This window comes from Apaloderma vittatum, unplaced genomic scaffold (genome assembly GCF_000703405.1).
Source record: "Apaloderma vittatum isolate BGI_N311 unplaced genomic scaffold, ASM70340v1 scaffold6610, whole genome shotgun sequence".
NCBI lineage: Eukaryota > Metazoa > Chordata > Aves > Trogoniformes > Trogonidae > Apaloderma > Apaloderma vittatum.
The window spans coordinates 26,766-43,949 of NW_009693936.1; the positions used below are offsets into that span (position 1 = coordinate 26,766).

The 17,184-nt window shown below is 43.7% G+C and overlaps 1 protein-coding gene across 1 annotated transcript; it reads right to left on the bottom strand.

Annotated features, from left to right (window-relative positions):
* Positions 1-3,999: 3,999 nt before the first annotated feature.
* On the bottom strand, positions 4,000-16,191 carry LOC104271010 (metalloprotease TIKI1-like; the record flags this gene model as incomplete). Its single annotated transcript, XM_009865554.1, has 3 exons — positions 4,000-4,180; positions 8,271-8,531; positions 16,101-16,191. Coding segments are annotated over 3 exons (533 nt in total), but the record flags the coding sequence as incomplete, so codon positions are not given.
* Between the last annotated feature and the right edge of the window lie 993 nt (positions 16,192-17,184).

Consider the following 17,184-nt stretch of genomic DNA (forward strand, 5'->3'; position numbering starts at 1 on the left):
AACATCAGTGATGATTATAACCTATATTGTCCAATATTACAATCCAGGAGATATGTATTACTAAACCAGCATATTTTGAAGTGAGTAGGTTTTAATTTCTGCTAGTAAGTTCACAAAAAGTTTCCCAATGGAGAAAGAGAAATCCTGACCACAAGGAACCCATGGAAAGAGTCTAAATCATCTCAAAACAGATCTGTTCACAGACAACACTGGAGAAATGATTCATGAAAAGCATTTTAGCAAGCAGTGGAACAGCAAAGTGCATGAGCTAATTAGGAAAGATAATGGGAAAGGGAAACCAGCATATTCAGATATAACAAAAAATGCTTTGTTATAGCACTTAGAGGATGTTGAGGCACCTATGTCGAGGACAATAGGAGATTTCAGACCCTGCACTGAAGAAAGAAGTACCTTTCTGAATCAAGTCTGCTGCTCATCACAAGCCTAACTGAATCTCTACTACAAAACAACGAAAGTTACATCAGCTGCTTAGAAGGACAGAAAGGGACAGTGAAATCTTCCAGGCACATGATGGGAATGCTTGCTTTCCTGATGCTCTGTGGCCCACAGGTGGGTGCTACCTAAACAGACTTTGGCCTTTAGGATGGCTCCCCAGGCTTTGCCGATTCTGGCAAATCTTTCTTACTGGACCCAAACCCCGTGGTCACTGTAAACATCTGAGTAGCATGTGCAGATAGAGTAAGTCTCTGCCACCAGTCACAGTTCTAAGACTTTGGTGTCCCATGACCAGTCAGCACCATCTGCTCTGGAAGGAAAAGTAAGGAGTAGGAACCACTTGTTTATTTCACAGTTATAGAATCATAGAATCATAGAATTGTCAGGGTTGGAAGGGACCTTAAAGATCATCCAGTTCCAACTCCTCCGCCGTGGGCAGGGACATCCCCCACTAGATCAGGCTGCTCAGAGCCCCATCCAGCCTGGCGTTAAAAACTTCCAGGGATGGGGCTTCTACCACCTCTCTGGGCAACCTGTGCCAGTGTCTCACCACCCTCAGGGTGAAGAACTTCTTCCTAATGTCCAATCTGAACCGATCCATCTCTAGCTTTAATCCATTCCCCCTAGTCCTATCACTATCCAAGATTCTTTTAGCCCCTCCACCAGCTTTCTTGTAGCCCCCTTGAGATACTGGAAGGCCACCATAAGGTCTCCTTGGAGCCTTCTTTTCTGCAGACTGAACAGCCCCAGCTCTCTCAGTCTGTGTTCATAGGAGAGGTGCTCCAGCCCTCTGATCATCCTCGTGGCCCTTCTCTGGACAGGCTCCAGCATGTCCACAACTTTCTTGTGCTGTGGGCTCCAGAACTGGACACAGTACTCCAGGTGGGGTCTCAGAAGAGTGGAGGAGAGGGGAAGAATCACCTCCCTTGACCTGCTGGCCACGCACCTCTTGATGCAGGCTAGGATACTATTGGCCTTCTGGGCTGCAAGTGCACCTTGATGGCTCATGTTGAGCTTCTCGTCCTCCAGTACCCCCAAGTCCCTTTCTTCAGGGCTGCTCTCAAGCCAGTCACTGCCCAGCCTACATCGGTGTTTGGGATTGCCCCGACCCAGATGGAGGACCTTGCACTTGGTCTTGTCCTTCGTGAGGTTGGCCTGGGCCCACCTCTCAAGGTCCCTCTGGATGGCATCCCTACCCTCCAGGGCGTCAGCCGCCCCACACAGCTTGGTGTCGTCAGCAAACTTGCTGAGGGTGCACTCAGTGCCACTGTCCATGTCGCTGATGAAGATGTTAAATAAGACTGGTCCCAGTACTGATCCTTGAGGGATTCCACTTGTTATCAAGCCAAACCCATGAGATCCTCAAAAATACCTTGAAATAATTTGATTATTTTGCACAAAGTCTTCCAGGATGAAGCCTCTGTAGGCACACAGTCCGTGACAGTTTAAGGACATCTCTATTTCCTTCTGTCAAGGGTTAGGCCTGGGCCAGCCACTAAATGAATGACAGATGCTCTCTAACCTCTCTCCCTCCCCCAAAGGGAAGGAAAAAGGAGTAAGGCAGAGAGACTTACGGATTGTAAAACAAAACTTAACCAGCTTTAATAAACAATAATAGTACTAATAAATAATGAAAATAATGAACTATTTTTTGGTAGTAATTGTAAACATTAGGTGTTATCACTTCTAGTAACAGGCACTGTATGAAAAAATGTGCAGTTAACTTTAGAAAGTGCAGTCTCTTAAAAGAGACTTGGCTGGAAGGTAAAATCACTGAACAAAATTGGTTCTGTTTAGCTCAAACCAGGACACCCTGACATAGCTGGGAACTTGGAACCACATGAACTGAATTATCCACAGTGCTACTTCACGTCTGTTATTCCTGAGTGCTTTATAATTACTCTTCCCTCATGCCAGCCTAAGAAAAATGTTGGTGGCCATTCCACTTGACTCAGCTCTCCTCCCAGAGACAAAGCTCATGAGCAAACATGGACCAGGTCTGGTTTACACCAGTGAAAGATTGAGCACATCATCAGCCTGGCTGCTGTGTAAAGACAAGGAAGCCAGAATACATTCAGGACTCTGAGGTCTTCTAGTACTCTCTGTAAGAAGAAATATACTATAAGATAGTGCAGACTTCTATCCCTACCTATATATATTTCATTTCCCACAGTGCTGCTGCAAACCTCAATATTTAGCCTCTCCTTTCTCAGTTTTCCTCAGCAAACTGAGGTTGTGTTCAAGTTCAGTCCTTCTGAAGAGGTACTTAAATTTGGTATCAAGAGATTAAAAAGCTGTTATGAAAGCTGGCACTGTTTGCTCCTCCTCTTCCAATGTGCAGTAGAAGGATGAGAAAAAAGAGCTATTTTTATAGACAACGAAAAATAGCTAAGCATGTGTACACGCATACGAAAGGAAACCTGAGGGTTTGTTGCCTCACTGGGGCAGGTGACTGCTGTCTTTCCAAGGTACAAGGCCCTCCCACAGATGAATCTTATGAGACCTTCTCAGGCAATGAAACCCTCCTCAGAGGAGAGACAGATACGTTGCCCACAAAATGAGTCCGTGTGATCACAAGATGATGTCCTGTATAATCCATGTCCAGAAAACCATTCATCAATAATTCCAAGCTTCCTACATCAAATACTCAACATCATGTCCCTTTTAAGTAAACAGCAAAGCATTTAAAACAACTTAAAAACTCCAAGAATTTCTAGTGAAATTGGTAGAAAACTTGCAAAGTCTAACTGTGCAAAAAAGGAAAAGAAAGCCCTTCCTCCCCAAAAGTGAATCCACCTACAAAATAACAATATATTCATGATTTAGAAAGAGGGAAAACCAGCATCTGGACTTCTCAAATCACTTCGTGAGAACTTTTCACTTTGAAAACATCCAACAGTATTCTTATGAAGCTCCATAGGCATTTTTTTTCCTTAAATTCTTTTGTACTCATAAGGCTTGCCTGGCCATTGGATATTCAGGTGTCTGCATCTTACTGCAGCACCAAACTGACAGCAGAAACATTCTGATCTCAAGTCTCTACCATTGTATTCTGTTGTAGAAGGTGTTATCATCAACCATTATATGTAATCTGGAGCCCTAACAAGCCAGAATTAAAAGCATTACCAGCAGAGACATAAAATACCAACCTCTCTTTCCCAGCTGTGCTCATATGAATAAAATATTCTGTTTTAATAAACAGGTCAGTGGTGTGTAAATTTTCTTACAAGGCACTGAAGGTGAAAAAAGATGTGATTTAGTTGGGCTCATACAGCTAAACAACAGCTATGTTATAGCGACATTATAATCTCCCCAAAACATTATGGGATAACATGAAATCATTCTTCTGCAAGAGAAGGATAAATAACATTTTCATTAAAATATCTTCTCCTGTATTGGGCAGGTCAAACCAGTTAATAGTGTTAATGATTCAGATTCAGGAAAAGGAAGCAGTTTAAGAACACCCCATAGGTGTTCCCCTCAAGAGTCTTTTACTTTTGTTTTTTTCACATAAGTTTCTTTTTTCTTGGCTCTCTTGGCATTTCAATGCTGCCTTATCATATGCAAAGTCAAAGTCAGTAGCGAGAGAAAGAGAGAATGGGAAAGCTGGTGAGCGTTGCTGGTGTCTGCGTGAGTGTGACTAGACCGTCCGTGGCCCCTGGGCTGGGGTTCAACTGTGATGTAGCCATTAATGATGCGGATCCGGGGAGGAGGGTCGGTAGCACTGCAAAGCAAGAGAAGAACGTCAGTCTAGACCCAGCCCAGACCTGCCCAATGCCCACACAGCAGGAAGCAGTCAGCCTCTCTGCCCCACTGTCAGTCTTCTGGGCTCTTGTGAATGATCTCATACTGGTTCCATGCTGACCAAAGGACAGGGTCTCCTAATGGTAGAATGCTGCCTTTTGTCTCTTCCTCACAGGTGTGGACATCTCCCACACCAGCCCACATCACTGCCCAGCTGAACTCTGAAGCAGTCTTGAGGAGGAACAGGACAGAGATTGAGGAGGGTGAAGACAGCACTGCAACACCTGCCCTGTACTCAGGTCTACCCAGCCAGCCTGCCCATTGCTCCCACGCAAGTCAGGTGGTTAAGACAACCATATTCCTAGAGTCTGTCAGCTAAGCAGACAATACGTAAGAAGAACAAAACAAGCGTTGTTGCCAAGGAGTGTCATTGCAGTGACACTTGCACAGCACAGCAGCAGTGAGGCACCTGCTTTCAGATTAATCCATCTTCCCCAGCCATGCTTCTGTATGCACCTCATAGCATGGACCAAACCTGTTACTATACCACATGTTCCCTTCCACAGGTCAGGAATTACAAAGAGTTTACATGACATGCTTTCAAGAGAGGAAGAGCTACTTCCAGAAGCGCATTCTAAAGTCTCTGGGAAAAGATCATCATGTGCCAGAGTATCTCCCAGTGGTAGGGAGTACTCTGAGGTGATGAACAAAAAGGCAGTCAGAATCTACATGATGCTTAACTCTTCTGGCAACACCTGATGGTGGAGAGAAATTTGTGCGCTCCAGGCTGCTAACACCATACAGAAGCACTAACCGAAACAATTCTGCCAAGCCTCCTGCAAGACTGTATTAAATCACCTGAGCTGTACATTTCCAGGCTCACAGAAGGAAAGCTGTGAATGACACACACGTAAGAAACCTGTCAGCTTCACCTGTGCCTTGGCTCTGTGGGGAATGCTTACAGCAGGAGCTGAAACTCCCAGTGAGATGTGTCCTGCACGTGTTTGAGCTTGAACCCTAAGTGGCTTGATTTCCATGGGATGCATGGCAGCTGAGCTACGTATGGCGCAAGGCCGGTGATGATCCCCTCTTCTTCATAAAGACTAAACGCAGCGCAGTGGTGTGGGCTGTGTGTGAATGACAGCTGCCTCTCTGGCACTCACAGCTTTCCCTCTGCAGTCAGCGTGCAGCAATCTCCCAGGCAGCAATAAGCATCACTTGTCTTTCCCAGTACTGTCATGCAATTGCTCACATCTCCAGATGTTCAAGCTCTCTGCTACTATGGGTTCACCCCTATAAAGAATTAGTCACGTAGCATTTAGGTAAGTTTCTAGCACAAAATGTTACAAAACATTACAAAACCTTACAAAAGAAGAAAGAGAAAGGCGACACTTGCTGATCCCATATTTCTGACTTAGCTTCCTAAGCTGAAACAGTCAGCTTAGCTTTTACCTTGCTGTTGCCTTGTAGTGCTTGCAATCCAGTATGCAACCCTAATGTACCTCTAGTTTAGTCACAGCAGCATATCCTCACATCTTCCCTGTTCTTCTGATGGCACTGCTGCTGCAAGTGCATACACAGCTCACACCAGGGCACGTGCTGACTTCCCTGAGCTTTATGGTGTCCTGGGTTTAGCTAAAAACCCAGTTCTGTTCAGTGATTTTTACTTTCCAGTTTAGTTTCTTCTAAAAGGCTGCACTTTCTGAAGTTAGCAGCATGTTTTTGCAGACAATGTCTGCTACTGGCAGTGATAACCCCTGATGTTTACAGTCACTGCCTGGCACTGGGATGCTGACAGGCTCCTGCTGATACTTATTCCTATAGTGACCAAGGCCACTGCTGGCGCTTGTGTGCCACGCTGGGGGTTCTGGGTAGTAAGAGGTTGCACCTCCAGGGGGTAATAGTAAGAACAGGTGACCAACAAGAGTATTCCATTCTGTATATGTCATATTAAGTATAAATGGAGTGATTGCAAGTTTATCTCCCTTTCTGCAATGGCCGGTGTCCAAGGGGGACTCCATCCAATCTCCTGCTTTTGCTCTAGATCCTGAGTTCCCGAATAGAGCTCCCTGTATCCAGCTCCTGCCGCCGCTGAGCCTGGGGCTGCCCCAGTGCCTCCTGCTCTGCAGCATCAGTGGGGATTGCTATCGGGGGAGGGAGTCGGGTTTGATATCAGGCTACTATTTATAGTTGTATATAGTTCTTTACTTTTATCATTTTACCATTATTTCTATTACTGTTTCATTAAAGTTGTCCTAGTTTTTTCTTCTCTAACCTGTAAGTCTCTCTGCTTCATTCCCTTTTCTTTCCTGTTTTGGGGGGGAAGGGGGGGTTAGAGACCTTATGTCCCTGTTAGTAGCCGGCCCAGCCTTAACCTGCGACGTATGGGAACATCTGTGTGTGAAAAACCGAACATGTCAATGTGCCAGCAGAGCGGGAGCTTGAGATCATAAAGACTCCGTACGACTCCTTAGCATTTCAACTAAACAGACTGTCAACAGAAACTCAAAACCAACCCATTCAGAAGCAGCTGGTATTAACTATATTAATAGAAAGTAAATTTTACACTAAAAACCAAAATCAGATGTGATCAATATAAAGATTTTTTGTACTGGTGAATCTTGCCCTATGTGTACATAGGTCTGTCAGTGGGTATGCAAACCTCCATTTTTCTCCGTTCCTCTCCAAACTGCTCACATTTAGGCTGGAAGGAGGAGCAGAGAGAGGGTACAAAACTACTCTAGAAAAGAGGAAAAGGAGTCTGGTCTAAAAAGCCTCATTCTGTCTGAATGCTTGGAACTGAACTGCTGCATTCAATTGCAGACAGCCTGAACAACTCAAAAAAGTGGTACAGCTGAGACCTAGGGACTTGACAGAAGTGGCATAGGAGAACCATGATATGCTCAGTCCCTTCCCCAGAGGGGTTAAAAAAAGAATGTAGAGGCTTTATCTCAATAATGTAGGCTTTTCTCTATCATCCTGACCTGTCTGGATATTTACAATACCACAAAAATAAAATGTTTTCAACCTGAGTATGGCAGAGATACAAATGGAGATACAAAATGCAAAATAAGGTGGACTCAGGTCTGCGTGTTATCTGACAGGAGGGAAAAATTAAGGTACACACTCAGCCACAGGCCTAAGTATATCTCATGATGGAGAAGGTGGCTATTTTTCAGGCTGCTGTAGTTCTCGTACGTGAGGAAGCTCTTCTGGATAAAAACCAGGGGATATACATGAATCTTTGCCCCGTAACACGCTTCATGTTTTTTATTAACTCCATCATCCATCAGGTTGTCACTCCCCTTTCCAGATGTCCACTAATGCCGTGGAGGTCATATGCTTTTTAAGACTGGAAGAAAACAGAGCCTGGAAGTACTGCATCAAATACTGTCCAAATACAAGGAGCACATATGCTAGATATGACCATTTCCACATATGTGGTAGCTCTTGGATAAAGGTCCAAAGCTTTGATCTGTACCATCACTGGATCCAGCCTTCTTTGAAAAAGACTACCATATATGGTGCCTGAAGGGGCCCTACGAGAAGGCTGGGGAGGGACTCTTTAGTGACAGGACAAGGGGTAATGGCTGGAAGCTGAAAAGCATTAAGTTTAGACTAGATATAAGGAAGAAGTTCTTTACCCTGAGGGTGGTGAGGCACTGGAACAGGTTGGATGCTCCATCCCTGGAAGTGTTCAAGGCCAGGCTGGATGGAGCACTGAGCAACCTGATCTAGATGTCCCTGCCATGGCAGGGGGGTTGGAACTAGATGATCTTCGAGGTCCCTTCCAACTCATATCAGTCTACAATTCTGTGGTATGCTCACAATCCCTCATAGCTAAATGCAAAATGCTCTAGGCAAGGCTTTCATTTGTATTATGTCTAATTTTCAACAAACCTAAGCATATGGAAGAAGATAGCTTGTCAATAAAAACACAGGCAGCATTGAGTAAACATGTCCTCAGCATGTATCTAGTCCCTGCAGAAGACTGGAATAATGGATTAATCAGTCTAAATTGAAGCCCAGTTTGCATGACAAACCCTCCTTCCTCCCCAGCCATTAGCTACCTTTCTTCAAGACGAACCCAGAGGTCATTAAACTGCCGCAGTCTTTGCTTCTTCTGCTGCTGCTTCTTCTTCTTTTTGTACTTCCTGTCTACCTTCTCCAGCATGTCAATGCTGTCAGGGAGGAGCAGGTGAGGCAGGAGCTCTTCATTCTCCTCCTCCTTCCGGGGCTGTAATGGCAGTGGAAGCTCCTGGGACATGACATAGGGACTGTGTGCTGGTGACGACGATGACAAGGCTAACAAGTTTTGGGGGGGTTCTCTGCTGGAAGAAGGAGGGAACACAGAGTATTTGAAAGGGCTTTGAGGTAGAATCCTTGTACAGATACTGTGAAGGCACATATAAAACAAGTGTTTCTCACTGACATATTGTCTGAATGCTTATTTCTCTGCCTTGTATTTCTGTAATTGCTTTCTTAAATCAATATCCTGATCAAGGAAGTTGTCTTCAGGGAAAAAAGCTTTGGAAAAGAGATTAATCTGGAACTGAATAAAGAGTGCAGTCCGGTTCAGGAGTAACTCTTGGGAATAACCATGTGTATCTACAAAGAGATAAAAGAGAAATTACCCTGAAAGTCAGAGGAGGTCAAACTACTCTCCTCTAGTCTGATGTACGTTATAACAGAGACCACATTATTTCTTTCAGTAGTTCCTGCCCAGAGCCACCTCACTTAGGGAAAGGGGCAGGGACATGGTGACTAAGGCACACTAGTTGAAGAAGCTAGTCCTAGATCAACAAAGCTCACTGGTGGAGAAGGTAAGTAGTGAGCTAGTCTACAGACTGTGGTCATGGCTGCAGAAATGTATCTTGCAAACTACTGTCTTTAAAGAAAGTGGCTCAGTGTACCATCAAGAAATCCTCTGGGACATCTGCAGGAAGTGCAAGCAGACTAGCTGATTCATCGTCATCTCATTTTCTCTTTCATGAAGCCAGATAGTACAGGTCAGTGAATGCATAACCTTTATAAAATATCAGGTCAGAGGACATGCATGACATATAAAAGACTACAACTCAAATCACTATTGTGGCACTGACTTCTAGTGCAAGCATTTACTGTCTCCATGCTGATCTGCAAAAGGAGATAATACCATCCTGTGACTCAGATATGAACACCAAGGAGCATGAAATGATGGTTTTGAAGGGTTCATAGTATCACAGAATATCAGAAGTTGGAAGGGACCTCGAAAGATCATCTAGTCCAACTCCCCTGTCAGAGCAGGATCACCTACAGTAGGTCACACAGGAACATGTCCAGGTGGATTTTGAATGTCTCCAGAGAAGGAGACTCCACAACTTCCCTGGGCAGCCTGTTCCGGTGCGCTGTCACCCTCACAGTGAAAAAGTTTTTCCTAATATTTTTGTGGAACCTCCTGTATTCCAGCTTGCACCCATTGCCCCTTGTCCTGTCATTGGGCATCACTGAAAAGAGCCTGGCATTGTCCTCCTGACACTCCCCCTTGACATATTTACAAACATGAATGAGGTCACCCCTCAGCCTCCTCTTCTCCAAGCTAAAGAGCCCCAGCTCCTTCAGCCTTTCCTCATCAGGGAGATGTTCCACTCCCTTAATCATCTTTGTGGCTCTGCGCTGGACTCTCTCAAGCCGTTCCCTGTCGCTGAGAACTGGACACAATACTCCAGATGTAGCCTCACTAGGGCAGAGTAGAGGAGGAGGAGGACCTCTCTCGACCTATTAGCCACACCCCTTCTAGTACACCCCAGGATGCCATTGGCCTTCTTGGCCACAAGGGTCCATTGCTGGCTCATGGTCATCCTGCTGTCCAGGTCCCTTTCCCCTACGCTGCTCTCCAACACATCAATCCCCAACCTATACTGGCACATCAAGTTGCTCTTTCACAGATGCAAGACTCTACACTTGCTCTTATATTCTATAAAACTACTCCCTGCCCAACTGTCCAGCCTTTCTAGGTCTTGCTGAATGGCAGCACAGCCTTCTGGTGTGTCAGCCACTCCTCCCAGTCTCGTGTCGTCAGTAAATTTGCTGACACTGCTCTCTAATCCCTTGTCCAGGTTGTTGATGAATATATTGAACAGCACTGGCCCCAGTACCGACCCGAGGGACTCCACTAGATACAGACTTCCAACTAGACTCTGCTCCATTGAATACAACATCAAACAAGTATGGAGGTCCACATGGATGGGAGGTGGCTGGCCCATTGCAGGTCTCCCTCAATGCAAAAGTGAGCTTTGCACACATTCATAGCAAGTGATGAATAAACAGGAGTCAGGCCTCCAGCTTTCTAGTTGTACAGATCCTGTGTTAAGATGGCAGCACTGTCTGGAATTTTGAAGTAGCTCCAACAAGTAAGATACTGCAGTGAGACTATGTGCATGAACAATCTCTCTTACAAGGTAAATCCTGGAAGCCCAAATGACCGCTCAGAGCTTTTGCTGGGGGCTTGACTAAGGGCTTTGTAGCTTTGGGCAAAGGACGAAATATGCTCCATCCTGATTACTGATTACTCAAGCTCTGTTTCATTGTACTTAGAGCAATCAACATCTCATCTATACCCCAAGTCAGGCAGTCTGCAGCCCCCTATCCATGCATGGCTTTGCTGGCCCACACTTGTTTGGAAGAAAGCAATTCCCTCTCTTTACTTGTTCACGAGCATCTTTGACAAACTCACAAACTCAATCCACTCTGTGGATATACAGAGCACAACACATCTAACTGATCTTTATGGCTACCTTGCACAGAGCAGAGATGCCACAGTCTTCTGTAACAAGACAAAATTGGAGACTGGCTTGGGATTCAGAAAGGTAGCAGAAGACCACAGACCACAGTACAGAAGCTGGCTTCAGTCAGTGAAACTTGGCAGAACTATAGTGCATTTCTTTCTACCTTGCAATAGTATCAAAAGGAGGAGATTCATAAGATGTGTTTCAGCATGCCTGCAGCTTTCAAGCAAGCCCATCACTCTGGGCACATCTCTTTGATGCAGAATAAAGAGGGTCCATTCTGGAGAAGGAGAAATTAAGTTCTGGACTGGAATACGGATGAGACAGTAGATGGAAAATTAGGAGAACTTGATGTTATTTCCTGCAAGGAAAATCACAGACTGATCACGTGGTAAACTTTATGTGAAGAGAATGGCACAGGAACAACACTTAAAGCCCAAAATAAGATAGTAGGAGTTTGATTGAATCTGTGGCACTATTTATAAACTGTCCTTTGTGCTGCTGTGTGGTTGGAGCACCTCTTTTGCATTCCTCACTCTGCAATATCCTGAAGAAGGAGCCCTTCTGCCTCCACACTTAACTATGAGCCTCTGCAGATAAGCAGGACACCTCAGCAGCCCTGTCTGCAGGTGAAATTGTGTGACTGCACTCAGCAGTTTGCCTGTTACAGGAAAGCACGCATCATGATCCTATGTCTTTCTGTGTTCCTACATACAGATATCTACAAGATAACTCAGAAGGGGCTTTCTGTTTAGCCAGAGCACAGGAAGCAGCAGACTATGTTGCTACTGCATAATGTCATGTTGCAGGAAAAGGAGACAATTGCAGGCTTTCTCATCCTACTGTTTTAGGACCACTTAGCTAATATGCCCCAATGCTGTGTCTCAGTTCAATGCCATGCTGTTTTTTCGCTCTCTCAGTTTGGACCTGTGAAATAGTCCATGGGTACTGACTGGACTACGTGCAGCACTGCTATCTAGGACAGTAACTGGATATTGTTCCACATTTACATGGGCTGAACTGAGTTTACTGACACAGATTGCCCTGGTATTTTGTCCTGTAACAAGCTCTGGATAGCAATAAAGTGAAACCCTCCACCCAACTCCCAGAACTCTGACATACAATTGCAAGAAAAAGTATGTGAACCCTTTGGAATTTCATAGTGTTCTGCATTAATTTGTCATAAAATGTGATCTAACCATCACCTAAGTCAAGAGTATTGACAAATATATTGTGCCTAAAATAGTAACACAAAACCAATTCTGATCCTCCATGTCTTTATTGAATACACTCATCCAGCATTCAGAATGCTAGTGGAAAAAGTAAGTGAACCCTTGAGTTGACCTCAAAAAAGCTAACTGGAGTCAGGTTAACCCCGAGTCTTCTTAAGAAAATGAGTTTGGAAGTGTGGACTAGAGCTACGTTGACTGATAAAAAACACTCAGATTTTTTGAGTTTGCTCCACATGAGACATATGCTTATGTGAGCCATGCCTCACCAAAAAGAGCTTTCAGAGGATCTATGATCAAGAATTGTTGATTTACATAAAGCTGGAAAGGGTTACAAAGAGATTTCAAAGACCTTAGAAATTTACCAGTCTACAGTTAGGCAAACGATCTACAAATGGAGACACTTTGGGACTGTGGCCACTCTACCAAGATGTGGGCACCCAGTCAAAATGACCCCAAGAGCACAATGAAGACTCATTAATAAGGTAAAGAAACAACCCCGAGTGACAGTCAAAGACTCAAAGGCATCATTGGAACTGGCTAACATCTGTGTTCATGAGTCTACAGTATGAAAAACACTGAACAAGCAGGGTGTCTATGGCAGGACACCAGGAAGGAAGCCACTGCTTATGCAAAGAACACTGCTGCACACCTGAAGTTTGCAAAAGAGCACACTGACACGCCACACTGGTATTGGCAAAATGTTCTGTGGACTGATGAAACAAAGACTGAACTATTTGGAAGGAGAACACAGCACTACATCTGGCATAAAAAGGGCAGTGCATATCATCATGAAAACAACTTCCCAACCGTAAAGTATGGTGGAGGAAACATCAGGATTTGGGCCTGCTTTGCTGCATCAGGGCCTGGCCAGCTTGCAGTCATTCAGGGGAAGGGGAATTCCAAATGTATCAAAAAATGCTTCAGGATAATGTGAGAATGTCTTTACGTCAGCTGAAACTCTGTAGACGTTGAGTGATGCAACAGGGCAATGACCAAAAGCACCAGAGCAAGTCCACCACAGAATGACTTCAGAAAAACAAAATCTGCCTTTTGGAGTGGCCAATTCAGAATCCAAACCTCAACCCAATAGAGATGCTGTGGAATGACTTGAAGAGAGACATACACATGAGACATCCAAAGGATATGACAGAACTAAAGCAGTTCTGCCAGGAGGAATGGGCTAAAATCTCTCCTGAAAGATGTGCAGCTTTGATCCACAGTTATTGATTCCAAGAGTTCACTTACTTTTTCTGCTGGCATTTTGAATGTTGAATGAGTGTGTTCAATAAAGACATGGAGGATCAGAATTGGTTTTGTCTTATTATTTTAGGCACATTATATTTCATTATATTTGTAAATACTCTTGACTTAGATGATGGTTGGATCGCATTTTATGACAAATTTATGCAGAACACTATGAAATTCCAAAAGATTCACATACTTTTTCTTGCAACTGTACTCTTGCCACAGGTCTTTCCCTCACCTCAGATACTCTTCTCCTTCAGAATTCATTTTTCTTGAAACTTGTCGACATTTTTAAGTCTGTTTCCAAGTCATCCAGAAATACTAACACATTTTCTCAAAGAAAACACTAAAGTACCATCTTCCTTAGTTTCTTCATTCAGCTTTAAAATTATACAACTGTAGACTCGTTTAGGTAGTAAAAGGCCTTTAAGATCATCAAGTACCACCATTGACCTAACACTGACAAGTCTACCACAGAATCATGTTCCTAAGCCCCACATCTACAAGTCTTCTAAATACCTCCAGGGATGGTGACAAGCCTGTTCCAGTGTTTGTTAAATCTTTCACTGAAGAATTTTTTCCTAATAGCCAATCTAAACCTTGTTTGGTGTAACCTCAGGGCATTTGCTCTTGTTCTATGGCTAGTTACTTTGGAAAAGAGACTGACACCCACATTGCTACAACATCCTTTCAGGTAGTTGTAAAAAGTGACAAGATGTCCCCTCAGCCTCCTTTTCTCCAGACTAAACAATCCTAGTTCCCTCAGCTGCTCCTCATAAGACTTGTTCTCAAGACCCTTCACCAGCTTTGTTGCCCTTCTTTGGACAAGCTCCAGCACCTCAATGTTCTTCCTGTAGTGAGTGGCTCAAAATCAATACTTGAGGAAATACTCTGTCCAACAGTCATAATGAAAAGTTTGAGATGCAACCAATGCCAAATTGAGGGCTTTAAAAGGCACAAGAGTCGCTGACTAGACAATGAACTCTGATGATATAGTCAGAGAACTGGGTGCCCAGCTACGCTGAGTATTGTTGATATCTACCTTCCTGACGGGTGAAGGTCTGGCCCTCTTTTAAACAATTGTCTGGTCTTGATTTCTTTACAGGTACACTTTTATTCTTTACTGTCAAGTACATATTAAACTCTCTTTCTTTAAGCTTTAAGAAGCTGCCATGTTTTTTTTAGGAATACCTAAGCTAAGAATGCTCTGGAGCAAAAAGAAATGAACACACAAAAAAGCATCACCCAAATATCAGTGCAGGCAAGTTTCTGATTATCGCTGTAAACACTGATACATGGTGTTTCTAGCATGACCTAAATGTTACAGGATGACTGAGTCTAGTGCTTAAACACAGAAGGCTTCTTGTCAGAATACCTGCCCATTGGTGGCAACAGCATTAGGCGGTTGCATTCATGTACTCATGGGCATAAGTCTTGGCTCAGTTTGCTTCAGTGCATATATAGTTAATGACGTACGTCAATGTCAAGAATCATAGTAAAAACATCACCTGCCAGAGTTCGAATCTTGTGGTCTGAAAAATGCAGCAGAAGTGCTGCAAAGAGAAAGATGAAGCATCCAGAGTATAAGAAAAACACCTGTTGCTATTTTGTACCGTATCTGTGGAGCCCCTGGCAGAGGTGAAAACTGCACTGTGCCCCTTGCACAAAAAGGTGATCCTGCTGGAGAGCCCCATATCAGAAATGTAGGGGAGAAGGAGCAGAGATATAACCAGTGAAGGACAGCACGCCTGGCACAGAGGATAAAAGTGAAAATTTTTTTCCCCTTTGATCTTTTAGCAGGGACTGTAAGGAAGAGTGGGAATACCTGAAGCACACAAGAGCACATCTTTGGGAAGAGTCTGGAGAAGAGAGAAACAAGGATTGCAGAACCTAAGTTGGTGGCAAAAAGTCCAGGAAGAGGTGAGTCAAGAGCATATATAATTCTCAACAGAGTGTGGAGGAGGAAATTATTTAGCATTTTGTAGTTCCTGAAATCACGGAGACGAACAAAGGCACCTAGTGAGAGATAGAAAGAGGCAGTAAGAGCATATCCTGAAGGACAGCTGCAAGACGAACCAGAACAGTATGTACCTTGGCTTAAAAATGCCTGAGAGAGCAGTGGACATGAAAGCAGTCAGTCATGGGGACAATTTGCAAAGAAGCTGGGTGAACTCTGGGCAGTTAGATTCCAGGCTGAGAGAAAGTAATCAGGAATAGTCAAAAATCACAGTGTAACAGAAGGAGAGTGTTAAAAGGCAGGGCAGTCAAACACTGAAAAGGAAGGAAGATGAGCCCGGAAGCCTATGCAATATGAGACAGAATCCAGATCTGATGAACCAAGCATGTACACTCTATGGCTGTCAGTTTAAAAGCTAAAAACTTATAGAGGGGAAATATATTTATTTCATATATATTAAAAACAAAACAACAAAAACCCCAATAAAACAAATAAACAAACAAAAACAATGAAAAAGTCCCCCAAAAAAAACATCAAAACCCCTAATAATATCCTGTTTTCAAATTCGCTCATGTAAGACAAAAGCGCGCTTCTGGGGAGGAGAGAGGGAGCTCAGTTCACAGTTAGGTGTAGTTCCAGCTGCCACTACTACTTCATGACTGTTTACAAACCCACCCTCTAAATAAAAGCATGCATTACTTGTTGATGGCTTGTCCAGCTGGAGTGTGTTCTACCTCGTACCCTTCTCTCCTCAAAACATCAATCACTGTGTTGTTGCCCAAGAAGTGACCTGCATTTAAGAAAAAAATGATGTAAGAACTCACTCAGAGAAACAACAAAGTCCTTCCTCACTACAGGAGGTGTGCCACACTCAGAGCAGGCAGTGCTTTATTAGTCCCCACCAGCATGCACAAGAAACAAAGGTTCTCTAACAAATGATTGCTAAACTCTTCCAAGGGCACTTCAGTTACTACATTCTGCCTTTCTAAAATGTAGATGTGATGGAAATTACTCTGGTCCTGCAGGATGCTGCATTATCAGGACACTGTGGATTTCTTGGGGCAATAAGAGATTGACAGGCAGCTGTTCAGAAGCAGAACCAAGTCTACAACTGGTAGTGGTGTGAACCGGGTCAGAATCTGGCTGCAGTGTGTACATTTTTACATCCTTTGGCATCATAAATGCACTATGTGAGATGTCAGACAACATCATTAACAATTTTTAAATTATTAAGAATCATCCAACTCCAGGGAATGGAAAATAACTCTGAGAGTCAATTACTTAGATCAGCTCATTTCATTCCTTCATTATAAGCCACCAGGGACAGAAACTCCACTTTGGTCATGCTGACAAAAGTTTTGGAAGGACTTAGCTAACACTGCTCTAATTCTGTGATTTATGTCTTCATTTTCAGAAAGATATGGTGGCTGGTCATCCACTATCACTCTAATAGCTCAGCAGACAAGGCTGTTGAGAAGCAGATGGACAACAGAGACCTTGCAGATCCCTCATAGATCTAGCTTTCTTGAAAATATTTGTTCATCAAACAGACCGTATTAATTAAAATTAGGCTTGAGTAAATGACTCATTAGAGTGATACTTTGCCTCTGTGAACGTACACAGTGCTAAAACCAGTAACTTCCGAAAAACTGTTTTCTGCTGATATTTCTTCATAATAACACCAGAATCATTCCAGTAGCCAGAAGATGCAAGGAGATAGAAAGGGAAGTCCAGTGGTGATGAGAATAACAGGGGTATAAACCCAAGGGATTTATGATTTTTT